Raw genomic sequence first — 22,039 nt, 5'->3', positions numbered from 1 at the left:
TTATCAAGAAAATTTACACAACGGAGAGACTGACTTTCTCACTAAGACTTGCTGCCGATAAATTTGAGAAATACTGGAAAAAATGGGATCTTTACTTAAATGGAAAAATATTATAATTCTGGTACCATGTGTCATTTCTGTAATTCACCTATTTGATCTGATTGTACCATAAAGGGATATGTCTTTTTTTTGTTTGTTAGGCTAGATGCTCTGTGCTTGTTGGGGGTCTGCATGTTTTGTAAAAGATATACAGGACTGTCAATAAAAATAAAGTGTAAAAAATAAAAAGGTAATCAAACTAAAGAGGGCATCACTTGTGCGCTCTTGTGTATTTGCTGGCTCTAAAGACGTATAGCACTGCTGCACCAAACCTAGAGCCAGTCATACATTTTGGCCACGTTTTGTTGTAAAAATTGAAAACACAATGCTGTGACACTTTCAGCCAATTAAAGCCATTAAAAAATGTATTTTCCTTCTTCTCTGCGTGTTTGCGTTTGATAGGGTGAAATACAATGACGCAAAGACTCCTATAGATTTCCGGATCCGCATCCTTGAGGACTCTCAGATTGACACGCTCTCGAACACTGGTACGGTCATGTTCTTCATTATGGAGCTAAAATGATTAGTCGATTAGTCCTAGAGACTGGCAAACTATGATTGCTAAATAAAAATATATGTACAGTGGTGTGAAAAGGGGTTTGCCCCTTTCTTGATATATTTTTTGTTTGTCACACTTGAATGTTTCAGATCATCAAACATAGTTTTAGACAAAGATAACACAAGTGAACACAAAATGCAGTTTCTAAATGAAGGTGTTTATTATTAAGGGAGGAAAAAAATACAAAATGTGTGAAAAAATGATTTCCCCTAAACCTAGTAACTGGTTGGGCCACACTTAGTAGCAACTGCAATCAAATGTTCTTGATAACTTTAACAGCGCTGAATTTTGGCTCACTCATCTTTGCAGAATTGTTGTAATTCAGTTGTATTGGAGGGTTTTCGAGCATGAACAGCCTTTTTGATGTCATGCCACAGTCTCATAAAGATGTTTTTCTGGCAAAACTGAGATGTACCTTTTGCTCAGCAGTGGTTTTTGTGTTGGAACTCTGACTTGCAGACCATTTTCCCCCTTAATAACAACATTCGTCATTTAGATGGGCGATCGTGGCTCAAGAGTTGGGAGTTCGCCTCGTAATCGGAAAGTTGCCGGTTCGAGCCCCGGCTTGGACAGTCTCGGTCGTTGTGTCCTTGGGCAAGACACTTCACCCGTTGCCTACTGATAGTGGTCAGAGGGCCCGGTGGCGCCAGTGTCCGGCTGCCTCGCCTCTGTCAGTGCGCCCCAGGGTGGCTGTGGCTACAATGTAGCTGCCATCACCAGTGTGTGAATGTGTGTGTGAATGGGTGGATGACTGGATGTGTAAAGCACTTTGGGGTCCTTAGGGACTAGCAAAGCGCTATACGAATACAGAGCTGGAAATCGGGAAGGGGGTAAACACTTTTCCACATCACTGTATATATTCCACAGCTGGTTACTAAGTGGTTGCCTGAGGTTATCAGAAATCGCTAGGCAAAACTCCAAAGCAATTACAAGGAAATCGAAGGTGTAGCAACTGATTTTGGATAACTAGCAACTAGTCAGGGAATGCACATTTTTACCTAGCAACCAGAAGCTGCCAGGGAGTCTCTAGGCTGGTGTAGCTGAAGCCTTAATAAGTTACAAAGAAGTGTGTTTGTGTGAGTCCTGTCACTGATTTATGTTAATGCAAGTTTACAAAACCTCTCAGTGACCAGTAGTCGTTTGATGAGGTCTTCTTGGACTGTGGTTGATCACTCTGCTAATTTTTTTTTTTTGTTTTCTTTTGTTTTATAGACTAAATAACTGTTAAATAACTGTTAGTTAAATAACTGTTAGTTTCTTTAGGCTTTAGATCCATCAAAGGTTGAACTCTTTTTATTTCAGTGTTTAAGAAATGTCCGGTGCAGAATCTGACGTGTCCTCGTGGTCTGCAAGAGGACGACTTCCTGGAGTTGCTGAGGTCCACCTTCCCTCAGCTGGGCTCTGAAGAACATTTGGACTTTCTCATATCAAGCTCACACAAAAGGCTCCAGCTGTTGCAAATAGAGCCGAGAACTCCAGAGGCGATCTACAACGCCATCAATGCTGTTGGAAACTCGCCCTCTACATTAGGGCCAAAGGTAGGGTTGAAGCAGTTATAGACAATTCATATGAGACATTTTGAACACAACATTTACATTTGTTAGCACATGATTTCTGCTTTTCTGTAGAGCAGCAGCTTTCAACAATCTGCTTTGCTCCTAGCTTGTCGATATTTTTGAGTCAGTGACTTTCTAGCAAGGAAGTAACATTTGAAATATGGTTCTTACTGCTTGTAAATGTCTGTAGTTGTGGGGTTGACTAGAAGAAGAGAATTTTTGAAAAGACGGTTGAATTTAAAAAATCTAATCTAAACTTGTACTTTTGTTGTTTTTGCAAATAAATTTGTAAAAATAATTTGTGGAACTAACCCTTACAGACAGGGAAGGAGGAGGAGAAGACCCTTCACTCTTTACAGACAAATGTCGATCCACCGTCCAGTGATACCGAGGCACTAAGAAGTGTTAAAGCTAAACTGCTTTCCAGGTAATTTAAAAACTGATAAAACAACTGAAATTAAAGAGATTTGCTACTGATATATATTTTTTTTACAAAGGCTTTTACAAAAACATCTTCTGAAACAATAAAAACATTAAATGGAACAGCATGAAAAAAATCAATTGTAGCCAGATGACACCATAACTTACTTGAGTATTATGCTTAATTAGATTAATTAATATAAAGAAATGCATACATCATTTTACTAACAGGAGTCAACTGAAAATTAAAGATGGCGAAATCTGAGAAAAGAAAATGGCTCTAGAATTCGCAATTTACAGTTTTACAGGTGGAAATTTTTCAGCAATTTAATTAATGCATTTAATTAATTAATTAAGATATATAAATCTGAGATCTAGTCTAATCTCCTAGTTTCCTAGTTTTGTGTTTGTTTCCTGCTTTTAGTGTTCGTGTTTCACAGCAAATAAAGCCGTTTTGAGTGTTAGACGTTAAATGTCTCAGGTTGTAAGGGACAATTCAGATGACCTTTATTGGATCCCAGTGATCTCTGGGGCCCTCAGACAATGTCAGTTAACACAATCCTCCGTGCCATCTGCAGATACTAGCTAAAGCTCCGTCATGCAAAAATAAGTCATATTTGAACATGGCCCAGAGGTGCCATCATGTCATGTGGGCCAAGAGTCATTCGAAGAAGTCCAAATTTAATATTATTGTTGGTGATCATGAACGTTGCGTCCGCCAGGGAGACCATCCATCGTGTTATCAGCGTTCAGTTCAAAAGCCAGCTTGTCTGATGGTAACGGGGTGTATAAGTGCAGACGGTATTGGCAGTGTGCTTGTTTTGGAACGAACTATGAAAGCTGAAAGGTATATAAAGGTTGTAGAGCAAGATATGCTTTCCTGGGAGGAAAACTCTTATCCTTTTTTTGTGCAAATTTTTGTTTTGCAACAACATGTACCTAAAGCCCATTAAATATCAAGTGTTTTTCGAGATTGGATTACAGTGGTCCCTCACTATAATGCGTTCCATTTCGCGGCCTCGCTGTTTCACAGATTTTTTGGGTGCAATTTTGCATGCTTTTTTTTTCACAGCGCATTTTGTCCTATGTCCTGATCGACTGTAAACCATTGTCAATCACTCTCGTACCATGTCTCCAGTACAGTACAGGATGTGTTCAGCTTGTCAAATTTACATAAATCTTCGCTAGCAGAAGAAAGCAAACACAACAGTGTCGACGTCAAAGGCACCTGCAGTAGCACACCAAAAGGCAGAGGAAGATGCACAAAAAGTTGGACTTCTGGACAAGCTAAAGGAGGATAGAAGTTACCGTATTTTTCGGACCATAAAGCTCACTGGATTATAAGGTGCATTAAGCAAAAAAACAAACAAAAACCAAACAGTCAGATAAGTCAAACTTTACTCAACTCATTCTTCTTCCATTGATTCATTAATGAGGAATTCTCTGGCAGCTGCTCTATTCGTATGTTCTGTACCTGAAAACAGGTTTTGATCTTTGGTTTCATTCTATAATACTGGACTTATTTTTCTACAAAGGTTTGAACTTTGTGTGAAAGTGTGTGAAAGAAGTGTGAAAATGTTCATGCCTGTCTGAGAAAAGTCTACAGAGTGTGTAGTGAGGGGTTTTACAGCCTTAAAACATCTATAATATTATTTATAATCGTTCAATCGTTCAATAATATAATAATATTTTTAGAATGTAATTCCCGCGATAAACGAGGGACCGCTGTAACTGGGATTCAGTGAACACTTAAGACTTTGTCTTAAAGTCATTTCGAATTTGCACAAAGTAACTACAAATTTATGTTCCTCGGCAGCCCAACTCAGCATGACGATGACACCACAGTCGATGTTCTGGCCACCAACTCAACATCAGAAAACCAGGACCTGCGAACTGAAGAAGATGCTAGTGACAGCGAAGTTAACTCCAGTGATGGCATGAATGAAGATGAGATGTTGGATGGAGACGATGACTGGAAACCTGATCCCAAGCTGCAACTGCCAAAAAGAAAAAAAGAAAAACAAACAAAAAAGAAGCAAGTAGCCAAGTGTTGGATAAAGAGGTTTAAGGGTAAAGTTTCCTGTAAAGTTTGTGGAGTTGGGTACACTCACCTGGCCAGTTTGATGAGACACATCTGGAGTCACGTGGGTGAGCCGCAGAGTGTTTGTGGAGTTTGTGGAAAGACTTTGGACTCTGTGGAAAAGTTGAAGGACCATCTTCAAAATTACCAAAAAACTTACAAGTGTTCAATTTGCGGGAAGTCTTTCTACTCCAGAAAGAGCTTGCGGAGCCATGTGTCTTTTCACACAGCAAACAAGCTGTTCAAATGTAACGTTTGTAGCAAAACCTTTCCTCGAATGTCTGCCCTGAGGATTCACCGTTCGATTCATGTGCAGGAGAAACTATACCAATGTGATATATGCCCCAAATCATTTGTTCTTAAGGGACAGCTCACAGCTCACACCAAAACCCACACCAGGAAAGAGCGATACCCACTGTAAGATTTGTGGTAAGTCTGTCGCTGATCGCAGGGCTTTGAGCCGACACAAGCTGACTCACACTGGTGAGCGGCAGTATTGCTGCCACATCTGGCGGAAAGCAATTCAGACTTCAATGGTCTTTGAAGACTCATGAGAAGATTCACACAGCCAGGGACCAACCGTACCTCTGCCACATCTGCTGCAAAACCTTCACGACAAATCAGACCCTGAAGGCTCATCTGAAGACGCACAGCAACGAGAAGCCTTTTGTCTGCGTCACATGCAATAAAGGTTTTGTGAGCAACAGCGAACTAAAGAAACACTTGCGAGTGCACAGCGGTGAGGCTCCATACGGCTGCACCATATGTGGACGTTTTTTTAAACAAAGGGCTGCCCTAAACTCCCACGTCAAGATCCATGCGGGCATCAAACAGTTTGTGTGTGAGATCTGTGGGAAGGCGTGCTCTCGCAAGGCACACCTGAAGATTCACATGAGGATCCACAATGGAGAGAGACCGTATCAGTGCACATTATGCGAGAAAGCCTTCACTCAGAGCCACTGTTTAAAATCGCACATGAAAACCCACCAGCCCGAAGAACACAAGTCCGCCACTCAGTCCACGCTCTAAGAGACATTTTAGCGCAGGGTCTTAAAAATCAGTCAGTTAAACATTTTAGTTTCCCAAGTTCATGTGCTACAACCTTTTATATTTGTTTGTTTTCTTAAGTCAAAAAAGTATGGAAGTGTTAACAAATTTTTCAGACTATTTTTGGATAGTTAAATGTAAATGTGATTATGATGGCCTCACTATGGTGAGTTTTCCCTGAAATAGAAAAGGAAAAATTCTGTGTATTAACAAAAAACGAGTGACTTATTCAGTTATTGATTATTTCTTTTGGAGATTATTTCGTTTTTGGGGTTTTTTTTTTACCAAATATGTAGATGAACATTTTAATTTTCCTTTTTCAACTTGTGTTACTTGACACTGCCGACTAAGGTGGAGTCAAAAAAGTAGTTTATGTTCTTCTGTTGAGCAAATCCTCAACTCCAGACTTTCTATCCATAAAAAATTCTATCCATCCATCAAACCAGTTCAGACTTGTGGGTGCTGACTGGGGTCTATCCTAACTGTCAGAAGAGGAAGAGGATGGATGAATGGATAAATATAATTGTTAAAGTGCCACCTTGCCTCAATTGCTGTAGTGTTAGCAATTACAGTATGATTTTTTTCCAGATGAGTCTTGTTAGATTCCGAGGTAGGCTTTGGGGTTTCACTTGTTTGGAACAGCAAAATGTTACAAATCTTACTGTGTGAACTGTGTGCTTAATTTAGATAGTAACATGCTTCCTTGAATAAAAAAATAAACAAAAAGCTTACTGGTACTGAGTTGGACCTCCTTTAGCCTTTAGAACTGCCTTAATTCGACCAGGCAGAAATTCAACAATGTGCTGGAAACATAGCTCAGAGATTTTTCTCCATATTGACATTAAAGCATCGCACAGTTCCTACAGATTTGCTGGTTGCACGAGCATGATGCAAATCTTGGATTTAGAGCATGTTCAAGAAACCAGTTTGAGATTATCTGAGCTTTGTAGCAGTGTGTGTTACCCTGCTGGAAGCACTCATTAGAACAGAATGGGGGAACTCCGTGTCCTGCAGGTTTTAGATGTCTCCTTGAACCAAATGATTCAAAATTACCTCATCAACATGTCTTGAAGTTCTACAGAGGTAATGAACTAATCATTTGGTTGGGATGTGTTGACCTAGAGTGATATCTAAAACTTGCAGGATGGGCCCTTGAGGGCTGGAGTTCCCCACCACCCTGCATTGTTCCCCCCATCCCTCAACTCTTTTTCCTGTGAACACTTTCCTGACGAGCTGCACACATCTAATGTGTTTTACCCATGTGAAAAATAAATAAATTTATTCATACACTGCATGAATATATGTTAAAATCTCAAGTGACACAAAAAGAATAATACACTACGCGACGCTATCACATCACTATCACATTACCAATGCTGGCATCAGCTTTAACCTAGCCCTTGGCCTTTGGGGGGAGTTGTGCTTTCACTAAAATCTGTTTTAAACAATATGTGTTGGATATATTACTAAAACAAAAAAAATATGCCTCATTATTTCCTTTGATGGTTTCTATTGGTGATAATTTAATCGGACACATCACAGCAAAACACTTCTGACAGTTGTGCCAGCAAAGCCAGAGGGATCCTCACCCCTGACACCAACACTGAACCTGGGGGTGCCAGAGAGGGAGGAGTCAAGGGTCGTGGTGAAATACAAAAGAGGATTATATCTGAGTGTTCGTGCACAAAAATGTTCTAAATATAAATGTTTTTTATTGTTAATGGAACGTATTGTGTGGGCATTTCTAGGGCCTGCAAATGTAAATTTAAAAAAAAAGAGTGAAATTGAAAAAACAAAACTGTTTTCCTGTGAAAAACTAACAGTTTAATATCTTAAGGAAATACTTTTCGTCCTGTTTTGGCAGTTTCGATTTATGAAGTAGACTGATGAAAGACAGTATTATGGCCACAGGAATAAAGAGCTCAACCAGCCCCGACTCTCAGGTGATTGAGGTTGTAGATGGTTTACAATCTGAACATTTGGGGGGTTTTGTGGGTGTAGAAGAGAAAACTATGAGGAGAGCACTGGAAGAACCTGAGGGAAGAAAATAGCTGTTTGTTGGGGGGTGGGGAGGTCGAGGGGTTTATAAACATCATGGACACGAGTTCATCTCTACAGTAGAGATGAATCACACTCAAAGACTGTCCTGCCACTCTTCTCCGTGCTAACATCTGAATTATCCACAAATCTCTAAATCTACTTTTACTTTAGGTTTCTTTCATATATTCCCTCCTTACAGTCAAGGACAGACAGATGCCCGGCATAGAGGTAAGTATTCATTCTAGTGATTATTGTTATTATTGGATTTTTAATTGAATTATATCAAAGGATATCATGGGTGTATTACTGGCTCTTTGGTCCTTATTTGGGGAAACTGTTGTACGGTAAAGTCATTGTCATAAATAGTCATATTGATATCACATAAATACAAGTTAATTTCTACAAAACTTATTAATTTAACTTCATTTTATTGTAAAGTAAAAAAAATATGTTTTTTATGTTTTGAATGGTAAATTTCATCATAGTCGTCTTTTAAAATTAAGATTTTCATCTACAAATGATAACAGTTTGGTAAATAAAGATATTCATGGCAACTCAATGACTTTTAGAGCAAATATAAATGTAACTAAAATAACAATAAAACAGTTTTAACAGACGAAAGTAAACAGAGTAAAAGTGTCAATCAAATGTAAGTGCTTATAAAGCGCTTTTGTGTTGACAGTTACATATTAATGATAGAGAAATAACCAGTAAATGATCATTTGTAATATATAGTGTAATGCATGCTAAGATGATAATGAAATGTACATTTATTCATTCTGACTGCCTGAGTCACTGTAAACTGTGGATTATTGATCTTATTTCAGGAGATGGGACTAAATCCAAACTCTGCAGGGCTGAGCTGTGGCGGTAAAAATCAATAAACATAGATAAAAGTAAGACCATCAAAAAATACATTTTCTGACAACATTCGAAAGTGATTTGTTTCCTTCTTCTGTTTCAGTTAAACTGCAGGCGTACGACTGGTGGCCAGCTGAGCAGCAGCAGAATCTCAATACGACCAGCAGGGGGCAAAATAACACGCCACAGACTCAAAGCACTGCTGCTGATACTGTGAGTGTTTTTATCCCCATCTGTTCACACTGTCAGGATGAGGCCTCGATTCACTTCTGATGAGGTGTGTGTGTGTGTGTGTGTGTGTGTGTGTGTGTGTGTGTGTGTGTGTGTGTGTGTGTGTGTGTGTGTTGAAACCTTCCCTTAAAGCCAGTATGTTCCCTTTCTAACAGAATCAGTGTTAAATGCAGTCCAGGCTCGGGGTCCACTGTCCCCAGGCTGTTTTAATGTGCCTGATGTGTTGAACACACTGTGTTCAACACATCAGGCACATGGGAAAAAGCTACAAGCTGCTGCTTTCTGTTTCTATTACGATCAAGACTGAGACACCAGGAAATTGCTGGGCAGAGATCAGCAGCCTCGAGGAAGCTGGGAGTGAAGCACCGATAATACACAAAAGGAAATAAATGTATTCATTATACTAGTGAACATCCTGTTACCTGCCATTTAAATTAAACCATCCATTTTCTCAACTATAAACAAATTAATAGTACAATAAATTATTTAAAATAAACTTTTTCGGATTTGTAATCGTTCAATTTCTTTTTTTAAACTAAATGTTTGAGCCTCTCTCCTTGTCTCTCTGCAGTCCGTCCATCCTCTCGTTCCTCTCCTCCTCTACAGCGACAGACACTTCCCCTCTTCCTCTCTGTACAGCCAGCCAATCAGCGCTGCTGCTGCCCAGCAGGTCTCCGCCCAGTCCGGGCAGCACGCCTGTTACCACAGCAACAGTGCCTTCAGGTGAGTTTGTGGTGGGTTACTAAAGTTGAGCAGTGCTTCTGATGGAAACCAGTGGTGTGAATGAACTCTGTGCGCTCGTGCCTCTCGCCCTCGGCAGCAGGCAGCCTGTGAAGAAGCCTCTGAACGCCTTCATGCTCTACATGAAGGAGATGAGACACAAAGTGCTGCAGGAAGGCCAGGAGAGAGAGAGCGCCGCCATCAACCGCATCCTGGGCCGCAGGGTGAGAAGCCTGATGATGTCAGAGTGACGCAGGAGCAGGGCAACACAAACACAGTTTCAAAGGGTTTCTTTGGTTGCTGGCTGATGTAGCCCTTTTCACCATTTTTAATGTTTGATGTTTGATTTATGCAACTCTGAGTTTGTTTAATAAGCACTTCCTGTCTCTGTTCCTCAGTGGCACGCTCTGTCCCACTCCGAGCAGTCCAAATATTACGACCTGGCGCAGAAAGAGAGACTCCTCCACATGCAGCTCTACCCTGGATGGTCTGCCCGGGACAATTACGTATGTTCATTTTATTTATCAGAAATTCTCCCTTTGCATGTCTGTGCCTGAAAGCTTCTGCTTCTTTTTTTAATCTTCAGGGTAAAAGGAAGAGGAAGCAGAGCCAGCAGATATCAGGAAGCACTTCCAGGTCGGGTTTTTTTTAATATCCGTCACTGACAGTCCAGTCATATTCATAAATATAGGACATGATGATATTTGAAGGATTTTGGAATTAGTGTGAGTGAATATATGCCAAAAATTCAAAAAATGTAATACACAAAAATATAAGAATAAAATAGAACAGTGTTTTATTTCCCTTTTTAATAATAAATGTATTTATTTTATCAGTGTGTGCTCAGATATGGAGTTTTATGGGAATATTTTAACTTTAGAAGAAAGTGTGTACTTTATTGTACTTTATTGAGCCCCGTGGGGAAATTGCTCTCTGCATTTAACCCATTCACTCAGTGAAGCAGTGGGCAGCCACTGGGCGCCCGGGGAGCAGTGTGTAGGGACGGTACCTTGCTCAGGGGTACCTCAGGGTAGCTGTTAAGGGGAATCGAACCCCCGACCTTCCGATCATGGGGCAACCACTCTACCTACTGAGCTATCCCTGCCCCTACTTGCCTACACTGAGACTTTTTTAATGTACAGATCCTGATTCTCCCAGTAAAACTTTCAGTTTTATATATTTAACAGTTTTTGAGACATTTGGGAAGTGAGCTGCAGTTATTTTTAAATAAATATATTTAATGGCCAAATAAACAAATAATATTTAAATAAGATTTTTATGACACTATTATTAATTACATACATCAACTGGTTTTAAATAATTTTAATTTTCCAATGGTTTTGTACTAATTACATTGCTTTTGTATTATACTGAGTTTGCTTTCAGTCAGTGAGCACCTGTCTGTACGTGGAAACGAATAATAAACACTGGCATTTACACACCAGGGGGCGCTGCAGAGAAGTGTTAATAATTAACCTAAAGTTTCTTTAAACTATAAAAGTGATACACTGGGGTTTAGTATGAAATAATTACTGTGAATAAACTCATAAAAGCTGAGATTTTAACCACGTGTGTAAAACTATTTTCTGTGAAATACATACAAATCTTTTCTGTTTGTTTACTGCAGCTGGACTCTGAATGCTGGATGAGAGCTCTGAAGGGGGGGGATAATCAGACAATGACAAACAACTACAATGTAATAAAACAGCATGCGTGACTTTTCTGTCTGCGTGTTTGATTCTTTGGCTGTGAACTCCTCCTACACGATGAGGAGTGGTGGTATATCTTAGGTTAATCATCATAGCACCTAACTAAATGTAGTTTATCAGTATGTCAACAGCACGAACAGACCAAACAACACCACTATGGGCATGTAGCAGTAACATTATTGTGTATGCAGGCTTATTGGGGCTACCCAAAACTTTAAAATAGTCTAAATTAAAATAAATCCTCAGATTTTTTTTAATTGAAACCCACTGAGAAAATGACTTGAATCCTTATGAAATGACTGCTCAACTTACCTACTTTTTATCTCTGCTTAAACTGTTAAGTAGTTTAATTTGTCCCAAAAAGTGGACGTAGTGTTTTCAGTGAGAGAAACGCTTTGTCAGAAGGAATAAACTTTCTGAGATTTCCTTACGTGGATGATGGTGAACATTCATCAATACACTTTCATTCGTATTTTCCAATCTTAAATCTTTATCTTAAGTTATGATCGTTACACGCTAAACAATAATGTCACTAAACAAACAACCTCTGCAATCTTTTCCTGAAAGATTTATGACTTTACAGCTGATAACTGCCTAGTTCGCATATTATTAAGTTTTTATTTTAACTTAAAAGCCATGACGGTCAGAACAATTAACACTGATATCACAACACAACAACTCAGTTCTTCCTGATACTGCAATGCTGGTTTTGTGACTTACAGAGAATAATTAAATATAACAAAACTTTTTAGAACAAGTCCTAAGCCAAATCTGGATGAAAACATGATAAAAATTGAAATGACAAGCATTCACATGGAATTTACTTTCACATTTTTGACACGTCTGAGGCTTCTTTTGTTCAGTTTTGCAGCATTTTCACGAGTAACCTACAGTTTATTTAAGGTGACAGAAGAAAAGAAAAAATACAGCTGACAAACAGTTGGCCAAAAGAAAGTGGACATTTAAGGATGTGGGTCTTAAAGAGACAGGAGCTTTTTTTTCCTCCAGAGAAGATGTATATGTGAATTGTATGTAGTAGTTCATCTTTAAAACAGAAATATTTAACCATAGTAAACAGTTCTGTGCTCAAAATAAGTCTTTTATTATCAAAGCAAACGTGTGATTGTGGCAGTGTGTTCAAGTCAACATTGGAAAAATGTGAAGAAACATGTTTATAAAACTGTGGAGCTTTCTGGCACAACGACCTTCATTATTAATGCTAGGTACATTAGGTAGAATCAAAGTTTGCAGTAAGGTTTTCTTTCACTGATTGATATGGCATTTAAAAAACAAAAAACACCCACCATTAACTCAGTGCCTTAACACTTAACATTAAGACTTGAAAATATAACTTAAACAACAACAACAACAATCAAGAACATAAAGCTACAAAAACAAATTAATTGACACTGATGAGGACCCACCTGGAGCTAGCACTGAGAATTTGAAGTCAAACCACTTTAAACCACCACAGCCAGAAGGAACTGTAATACTTAAGGGTTTAGTTTATTTTGTGTTAGGTTGCACATCCAGAAACAACAACACGGCTAGTTTAGATTTAGTCTTTTTTTACCATTTGTATGTGCAGCTTCATTTTCCTTAAGTATATCCCAAAGATATAATTAACACAGTTAGCAACAATCCAGACTGAAAAATACAACACAGCTTAGAAGTTTAGCTTTGGCACCACTCTCAGACTAGCTTACAAAAAAATAGTGTCTTTTCTTGTTGGCAGGTTTACGTCATGGATGCTGAAGACATTAAAAATGTTGTTTCTGATAAAGAGCAAGAGCTAATAATGTAAACGCACCGTCTCTTCCTCCTGTGAGTCCTCAGTACAAAAAATGCTGATTCCAATAAATAACCTGAAGGTAGAGTCTCATGTCCACCTCTGTCCATCCGTCCTCTTCAGGAGTCAGGGAGGACAGATGCTGCTGTCATCAGGTGACTTATCTCCCCTCCTCTTTGTCCTCACTTAATTATCATACCTGTCCACTATACTGTATCTCCGTCTGCATGAGGTAGTAGGGATGGGCACTGGCCACCCAAACTCAACGGGAACAGTAGCCTTGACGTTCCCTTCCAGGAATTTGAAGATCCGGTTCCACCAGGTTCTAGTCAGGTACTTGTTGGGTTCCTGATTGTGTACCTGACAGAGCACCACAAGTTAGAAAAGAAGAAACAGTTGTTGTTTTCAGTCAATTTTGAAGTCACTCAGATTTGAACTTGTCCGAGATTTTTAGTAGATGCAGCTATGCTATGAGTTTAAAACTCTTTATGTATCTTTATCTTAATGTAATAATACCTGACACAGTGAAATAACAATAGGCCAAAACAAGATGGCCCAACACAAACACATTCCAAACAAAAAGTGTATACAAAAATGTATAACAAATTATATATACTATGTCCTATCGGCCTTCTCATTTAAATTGATTCCTCCATTTCAAATGCTTTCGTTATTCCTGCAAGTGTTTCGTGCTTCATGACTAACATTTTGTTGCCTGCCCATCATGCTGCTGCTGCTTCTCTATTTGTTATGGAGGTGTGTTGGTTTAAAAATGAGATTGTATGTTTTCATCTGGTCTTGTCTGACTAATTGAAGCAGCTGAAAGAATCCTAAAACCCCAGAACACTGAATAAAGCCAGGAGATGGTGTTACGAGGCCATAACTCAGTGTGTGTCTACTCACATGTGATTCCAGCATGGCGTAGTACCACCGGAAGGTCCAGTTGACGACAAAGTATGCAACCACCACATCGATGCTGTAGTGTTCATGGCCGAGGAGGATGCAGATGAGTCCAAATATGCTCAGGAAAAAGCAGAACCAACGATACCACCAGAACCTGGGCGGGCAGTCTGAACACAAACAGGGAATACTAATAAAGCAACATGCACAAATTAGTTTAATACTACGGCTAAGTAGTAAAATCAGGGTAATGTGAAGTTAAGAGTTTATTCGTGATAAGTTGCATATCAATGTGTGTGATCATGTAAAAATAAATAGGTGTGTGGTTACTCACACTCCTTGATGAAGAGGTAGGACAGCCTCAGCATGATGGTGTGACCGCTGTACAAATAGTCTCCACACAAGATGTGAGAGCCGGTCACATTCAAACCTGAAGACACAAAGAAATGCAGCGTTTTATGTTAAATAATTATCACATCCATCCATTCGCTTCCGCTTATCCTTTTCAGGGTCACGGGGGGCGCTGGAGCCTATCCCAGCTGTCATAGGGCGAGAGGCGGGGTACACCCTGGACAGGTCGCCAGTCTGTCGCAGGGCCAACACACAGGGACAGACAACCATTCGCACTCACATTCACTCGCACATTCACACCTAGTGGTAATTTGGATTATCCAATTAACCTATCCCCACAAGCTGCATGTCTTTGAACAGTGGGAGGAAGCCGGAGTACCCGGAGAGAACCCACACAGACATGGGGAGAACATGCAAACTCCACACAGAAAGACCCCGGCCTGATGGTGGAATTGAGCTCAGGACCTTCTTGCTGTGCGGCAACAGTGCTAACCACCGTGCCACCGTGCTGCCCCGTTAAATAATTATATTATATTATATTCATTCATTTCACGTGATTAAGAACGATGCAGAACTTTTAAAGAAACTCTGCACATTAATGTTGAGTGGACTCGTTTTCTAATGTAACCTTAGCTAATGTTGATAATTGTTGGTGGTGGGAACGAGGCTCCCTGGTGTGAGTGAGCATAAATGTTACATCAGTACTCCTTCTGCATGAATAAAACCCACTGATGATCAATCTCAGATGCCCTAATCTCCGCTGTGTATGCCACAGTGCAATGCAGCAGTGTCCGGTGCTTGAATACACTAGTGTTTCCTGTGAGTCAGTGTTCAGCTACAAGCCAAATACTAAACACTTACTGTACATATTTTATAAATCTAGTTTTACCTCCTCCTGAGACCATCCGGATAATCCGCCACATTTTCTCCGTCACATTGTCGTAGAGCTGCATGGACAGGACAAACGATCTTTAACTGAAGAAGGGCGACTAGTGAACAGGTGAGTACTTAGGTGCACCTTTACATACCTTTGGAGCGCACTCTAAGTGTTTTCCAGGTACCGGCAGGGTGGTGATGTACATGGTGATGCAGCGATACAGGTAGAGCGTTGCAATCATGAAGAAACACCGCCGAGCCACGATCGCTCTGCAGACAATAACATAAAAGTGTTTTTTCAGTGAGATTCCAATCCGTGTGTCAAAGGACAGTTTGGCAAGAAACTGAACCCCGTTCACAGCTGAATGAGACAAAGCACTAAGTAACCCCGGGGACAACTGGGGGAACACTGTATATAAGAACCAGTCCATTTATTAAGTACTGCAAAAATCTGAGGGAGAAATAAAATTGACTACAACAGAGAGTGGGGACCCAAGATGGAAAACTCCCAGCATTTTATGTGTTTCTAACACAACCACGAGGTAATTAAACATAATTCACTAGCATAACCAGAAATGCTGACAATAACAACAAGTTAGGAATTAGTGACGTGCCTTTGCCACAGATCAAAACACCTTTGCGATCAGGAGATGTGGGAAAACTTTCTCTGTCGGAAAATCCCTGTAGTGATTGTTAAATGCACTGGAGCATGCCTCACTAACGCTCCGTCAACTACAATTAAACCACGTAATGCATGACACTGTGAAACTCGTGCTCTGCAAGAATGTGAGTTTAAAAGATCACACTGACGTTTACTCCATAAGGGAGGGGAATTGGGCTTGGGTGCATTACGAGTGTTAGTACACCTTCAATCCTTAGTATTACCTGTGTTTAAGTGCCAGCCACTGGACGAGCCACAATCCACAGAGAGTCAAGCCACAGGCCTCTGTTGCTTTGAAGGCCCAGGGCACTCTGTCAATGTAGTCGAAGAACTTGTCAGGAAGCGGCGGAATCACAGATTTGTCAGGCACCCGTTCATGGATGATAACGATTATGACAGCGTTGAAGACGAGGGCGAAGAAGGCGTAGATAAAGGACACGCCCGTTTTCCACCACTCTTTAGGGAGAGGGTCGTCGGACTCCTTGGTGATCTTGTCGTAGTTGCAGCGTTGCTGTATCTTGTTGCACAGCGAGTTTATCAGCTGGTTCTCTTTCAGCACTTCAGTAATTTTTCTGCGCCTGCCTTTGCCGTCACCATCGAGAACATCCTCAGAATGAGGTGTCCGGGAGATTTGGTGAGTATGGTTGGGCACCTTCGTAGACTGAGGAGGTGAAGGCGGATCTGTCGAAATCACCTCTATGCAGTTTTTATCATCTTCCTGGATCAGTTCTGATGCTGCCATTGAAGTCTTTGGCAAATAAGTTCTCTGATTTATGTGAAAAAGTTTAATGAGTTCTTTGATCACTCACAAGAGTGAGCTTCTGTGTCAATAATGAAGAAGTCCGACTGTCAGCAGCGATTGAGCTCCTTGGTCTGCAAACCATTTGGTATTAACGACAGAGCAGCGATCTTCAGTATTTGCAGTGACGTCACAGAGAAAGCAGGTGACCGGCATAAACCTGAAAAAAAGAAGACCATGAGTAAAAAAAATAACTACAACTACAACTCTGTTATGAGTTATCAGTAAGGATCTTATATAGACTCGCATTAGTACACCTACATAACCCAAACAGTTTCACTACGTCGTACATCTGCAGTGAAATAACGTAAGTTACAAAAACAGAAACTAAGATAGACATTGCATGTTGAGCGTGTCAGAATCAGATTACATTAGAGTTTAGATAACAATAATCAGATGAACTTACAGCATCTGCCCTTCTCATCCATCAGATAAAGTTTTTCAGCTGAATCTTCAGAACAACGATGATTTTCAAGAACTCTCCTTTCACTCACTGAGTATCACGCTACACCTGCAGTGTGGGTTTGTCTTATATTAGCGGCATCACCATTAGCCCAGATCTTTACTAAACTGCATAAAGTGAAAATTGTACTTTTTCATTAGACCTACTCCATAACCTCAGCCCAGAAACCGGTCTTGTATTGACACTACAAATTTCTCTCTGCTTCTTTTTCTGCTGCCATTTCTCAAATCGACTGGAAGTGCACGGATCAACTTAAAAAGATGAACTCCGCTGCCAGTTCTTGCTTTGGTGGTGAAATTGAAATAGTCACACTGGCAACACTATCAGCTGCTTGTGTGGAGGATCTACATGTGTTCAACACAGAAGTACAGATTAATCTTTAAATGCATTGTTGTACAACACAGGTACTCATTCTGGTCTCCCTTACAACTCAAGTCCCCAAAATACTGGTAATACCAGCTCGCACACTATCATGTAACTCTCTTAAAAGCAGACCTTTACCATCCATTCATCCAACCTTTTTCTGTTTATCCATTTCAGGGTCACAGCAAGTCATTCTGGTCCCTCTTAGGACATTAAGTCCTCACAGAGTGACTGTAGACAGACTTACGTCCCCACAATGTCAGTAATACTGGTATACACACACCTACACCCGGAAGCCCACATGACTCCAGAGAATTTGGCCTTTAGTAACCTGAGGATGACACTCCCTGCAAAGCCAACACGCCCACACAAACACAGTGTGTGAACCCACAGCTGCTGACACGTTCTGACAGCATGCCACCTGGGACAGACACCGCCATTTCAAGTCTTCACCTTCAGGATCAGTATCTGCTGATAATGTGCTGATAAACCTCCCACGCCCTTCCTCGTTCAAGAAGCAAGGCGTGGTTTGACAAATAACAAAATGATCATTAAACTTCAGTTTAAAAACATAAAAACTAGGCCAGCATTAGAAACGAACATGACTATTCAATGAATCCAAGTTCATAGTTTGATACTGACTTACATGTTATTTGAAATTATAAGGATTTATTCATCGACTTCTAAAGTAAAATGTGCACTTGTAAACCCACTGCTGATAAATTCCTCCTGAGTGTGTTGCCTTTCTACCAACACTTCACACAGGAGTGCATGTCTGACATCACCTGTGTGTGAGCATCGCCATGTGAATGTTTTCTAACCAGTCTCACCCGACAGAATTACTCAGGCAAGACGTTTCCATGAAAATAAACTGTTCACAGCTGTATGAAAGATGCTAAATGATAATTAGTTAGTTTTAAGCTTGAAAAGTTGAACTTTTTTTTTTAGAAAAAAAAGTAGTAAAGTAGAAAAAGTTGAATATAATACAATAAAGTGATTCTATAAAGTGACTACAGCTGTCATTGCAGTTTCTAGGTCCCCAGCCCCAGTTAGCAGCTGGTGGCACTGTAACATATTTGAAATGATAACTGTGTTTATAGAATACATTTAACTGTGTAGCACTTCTGTCACCAACCAGTAAGATTTAAGCATCCAGTTGAACATCCCACACCCCTGATACTTTTAGGGAACCAATCATGTTGCGAAAAACAAAAACCCTAAAGAAAAAAAAAAAAGAGTAACTGTGTCCCTACGAACAGCAAATACAGAAAAATCCAAATAACTACCTTTTCATACTTTGTCCCAAACACAACTCCTGCTGCCCACCATCAGCTGCTCTGCCCTGAATGAACCTTTGCTTTTCTGCTCCCGTTTGGTTTCATTTTAGCGTCATTGTGTCAAAAGCTCCACTTTCTGCCCTGAACTGGCAGAAAAGTGGCCTCTGCTCAGCTACCAAGCTACATCCTGTTTACAGAGCAGCAGAAACGAAGTCTAATCGAGTTACAGGCATGAGAATTCAATTTCACCAAGTTAGAGCTGATTCATTAACCCAGGACACACGAGTTTTACACTGCTGCAAAGCGCCCAACTTACCTCACTGAGATAGTAAGATAAAGAATATTTTCATCTTTCACTCACCAGAGAATGTGTTTAGCCAAAAAAAAAAAAAAGCACAAAATTCAGTCACAAGGATTTAAAACAGAACCAATGGTCACACTGTGAGAAGAGCAGGCTTCATAACAGCCTATGTACTCACTGAAATGTCAAATGAGTAAACTTACCATCGTTTAAACAAATAAAAGTAACACAAATACGTAATATTGTAATATAGTGTTATAGAAAACACATAAATAACCTCATTAATGTGCTGGAACTGATAAATACAGTCACATTTCTATCAGACTTATTTGTCTGACCAGCTGATTAATGATTCATTTGTTTTTAGAGCAACATAATGTTTACAGTCACTGGCCACTTTTTTTTTTTTTTTTTTTTAGGTACACCTGATAAATTGCTCATGACTTTGAATGTGACATTGCTGTTTATGCAAGATGGGCTGATCTGCTGGGATTTTCACACATTTAGCATTTATGAATGCATGCAACATGTGGAACCTTGAAGAAGATAGGCTGCAGCAGCAGAAAACCACACAGGGCACCGCTCCTGTCAGCTAAGAACGGGAATCTGAGGCTACTTTTCGATGGTATGGTCGGAATATGGGGTGAACAACAGGAAAGCATGGACCCATCCAGCCTTATATCAACAGTTTAGGCTCCTAATGGTGTGATTTGGTATGGGGCACAGCTTGCTTGGCACACTTTGGGCCCCTTATAATCCAATGAGCATCATGTAAACACTACAGCTTACCTGACCATGTCCATCCTTTTATGACGATGGCTGCTTCCAGCAGGAAAACACACTGTGTTACAAAGCTTAAATCATCTCAAACTTCTTTCATTCCAACTTACTGTACTCAGATGGTCTGCACAATTACCAGATCTCCATCTAACAGAGCACCTTTGGGATGTGCAGCCAAATAAATCTGCACCAACTGTGTGAAGCTAAATGTCCTCCTTGAATCTGTGCCACAAGGAACTTATGGCAAAAAGGAGTCCAGCCTGGTATCTGTTAAAGTGGCTAGAGAGACAAGCTGGAAGTATTGTACTGATACCTGCCAATTAATCCTTTATACCAGCTGAATTAAACACAATGAAAACACATCTAATATGCAAGCGTTGAATCAAAGACTCAACAGAAAGGCAGGAATGACATGTTTAAAAATGTGCCACAAAACAGCAAACAGCCACGAACTTTGAGTTAACTTTCTGCTAATTAATGACTTATTAGCCAATCAACAACTGATCGATTAATTAGTCTGAAAATCCCATTAGCACAACATTAACAAAAGTAAGAAGGAAGTAATTTTAAGCTTTACTTTGATAAACAGAAGTTAAAATTAGTTCACGTTAAATAATTTCCAGCAACTAAAAACAAACGTTTCGTGACTCTTTGACGAGTCTGATATCGATTAACTGGCTTATCATTTAAAAGGTGTTTGAACCCCACTCTCTGATAGAACAAGTACAAATTCACACAAAAAAAATGGTGTGAACATGTCAAAACCGTGAAAACCTACTCCGATTTAACGTTAAAAGTTACATTTCGTGTCCACGGCTTCGGTAAGCCAGTGTACGTCTCACATTTTAACTGGTGCAACGTAAACAGGAACTCAAACACACCTGTCGGAAGGTGCACGCGCGTTTCCCGTTCGTTTTAGGTATAAAACAGGTTAAAACAATTGTTAAAAAAGTTTTAACAAAAGAAAAACAAAACTGCAGTTTGTGCGCGCGAAGACGGACAAAAACAAGACTAACTTTTTGTCACCTTTCCTTCCACTTTTTCACCTCCTCCTGTTCCTCCTCTTCCGTCTCCTGGTTAAGTGACACCAAGGTTCATCTGCACGAGCCTCTCTGTGCTGGTGAGAAACTGCGCCCCGCCTCCACATGTCCCTCGTTTGACTCCAAATATGGTGATGCTGCTTCCGCCTGCATCGCGCCTGCACCGCTGACTCAACTCGAAACGGGCCGTGACTCACCTGAGATCGACTTCTCTCGCGGGACCTTCCGTCAAACGGAGAGCAGCTCGTTTTTACCAGAAAAGTTACAAATAATAAAACTAAAAATAAACATTTACAGCTTGACAGAATCAAAGTTGTGATGATGAGAAAAAGAATGAGGCTACCAATGAAACATTTTTCATTTCCTAATTAGGTAATGAATGAAGGCGATATTTGTCTAAGTGATGTCAGCATTCCTAACACCTCAGGTATGCAGGTAAAGAAACAAAAGCCGGTCATGGCAGAAAAACAAACATTTAATTCACTGAGTCACTTTTAATCTTGAAGTCAATGATTAAACAATGTAGGGAAAAAAAGGACTATTTATAGGTTTTATTTTTATAAGTATTAATCGTATATGAATAAATTGACATTGCTATTATTTTAATATAAATCTTTTACACTAATATGTTTTCTGCATGTATTTGGACCAAATTTATACCATAAATCAGAGATGGGAGGGGGGGGGGGGGGGGGGGGGTCAGACACATTTAAATCTCTGTGATATCTTAATATAAAAACGTTAAAGAAACTCTCCTTTAGATAATGAAACAAAATCTCTCACTGTGACTTTTTTTTAGCTTAAGTTTGTAAGAATATATAAATTACAGAAAAATTTCTGGTAGGTCACAGACACTTTCTGTTAATAAACCTTTTTATGTGTACTCATTGCAAAACCAGTCAACTGTTAGAAACAGTTGCAGAGTGTGCTTTGCAGTTGTTTAGGAATGTGTACGAATAGCCACGGGGAGGTCTTTGAAAAGCTGTAAAATATGAAATCACAGTTAAAAGCCCAAAATGTGTCTTCCTTTACACTTTCAAAAGCTTCCGGTGGGCCTGAGTGGAGTGTGGTCGAGTCTGGCATCTGGGCTTTATGTTTGACACCCTGCCTTAAGTAA

At 40.0% G+C, this 22,039-nt stretch overlaps 3 protein-coding genes across 6 annotated transcripts in view; 2 read left to right on the top strand and 1 right to left on the bottom strand.

Annotated features, from left to right (window-relative positions):
- LOC113019455 (deleted in malignant brain tumors 1 protein-like) overlaps positions 1 to 22,039 on the top strand; it is a 616,212-nt gene that overhangs the window by 401,299 nt on the left and 192,874 nt on the right. The gene's annotated exons all lie outside the window — the stretch shown is intronic.
- LOC113019488 (transcription factor 7-like 2) lies at positions 5,755 to 11,508 on the top strand. The gene is made up of 8 exons (XM_026163247.1): positions 5,755 to 8,029; positions 8,629 to 8,671; positions 8,766 to 8,875; positions 9,465 to 9,616; positions 9,714 to 9,837; positions 10,012 to 10,119; positions 10,200 to 10,249; positions 11,241 to 11,508. Exons 1-8 carry the CDS (start codon positions 8,015 to 8,017, stop codon positions 11,260 to 11,262), a joined length of 624 nt encoding a protein of 207 aa, XP_026019032.1. The 5' UTR covers positions 5,755 to 8,014; the 3' UTR covers positions 11,263 to 11,508.
- LOC113019477 (phosphatidylcholine:ceramide cholinephosphotransferase 2-like) lies at positions 12,176 to 21,024 on the bottom strand. 4 transcript variants are annotated; one of them, XM_026163227.1, is made up of 8 exons: positions 20,899 to 21,024; positions 17,105 to 17,209; positions 16,124 to 16,858; positions 15,391 to 15,508; positions 15,252 to 15,309; positions 14,346 to 14,441; positions 14,015 to 14,181; positions 12,176 to 13,471 (listed from the first exon to the last, which is right to left on the bottom strand). In XM_026163227.1, the coding sequence occupies exons 3-8, from the start codon at positions 16,639 to 16,641 to the stop codon at positions 13,298 to 13,300; spliced, it is 1,131 nt and encodes a 376-aa protein (XP_026019012.1). In that variant the 5' UTR covers positions 16,642 to 16,858; positions 17,105 to 17,209; positions 20,899 to 21,024; the 3' UTR covers positions 12,176 to 13,297. The 4 variants fall into 4 exon arrangements, with proteins under 4 accessions (XP_026019012.1, XP_026019010.1, XP_026019011.1 ...); XM_026163225.1 differs by lacking the exon at positions 17,105 to 17,209; XM_026163226.1 differs by lacking the exon at positions 17,105 to 17,209 and having other exon boundaries at positions 20,909 to 21,024.

The sequence above is a fragment of the Astatotilapia calliptera genome, chromosome 3, assembly GCF_900246225.1.
Source record: "Astatotilapia calliptera chromosome 3, fAstCal1.2, whole genome shotgun sequence".
NCBI lineage: Eukaryota > Metazoa > Chordata > Actinopteri > Cichliformes > Cichlidae > Astatotilapia > Astatotilapia calliptera.
Note: the sequence above shows the minus strand (reverse complement) of the source record. Positions and strands in the feature narration are given on the sequence as shown.

Coding starts and splice junctions, on each gene's coding strand:
- LOC113019488 (XM_026163247.1), top strand. Junction 8,876..9,464: donor AAAGCACTGCTGCTGATACT/GTGAGTGTTTTT, acceptor GTCTCTCTGCAG/TCCGTCCATCCTCTCGTTCC. Junction 10,250..11,240: donor ATATCAGGAAGCACTTCCAG/GTCGGGTTTTTT, acceptor TGTTTACTGCAG/CTGGACTCTGAATGCTGGAT.
- LOC113019477 (XM_026163227.1), bottom strand. CDS start 16,641: ATGGCAGCATCAGAACTGATCCAGGAAGATGATAAAAACTGCATAGAG. Junction 15,509..16,123: donor TGGCTGGCACTTAAACACAG/GTAATACTAAGG, acceptor TATTGTCTGCAG/AGCGATCGTGGCTCGGCGGT. Junction 14,442..15,251: donor CCGGATGGTCTCAGGAGGAG/GTAAAACTAGAT, acceptor TTGTGTCTTCAG/GTTTGAATGTGACCGGCTCT.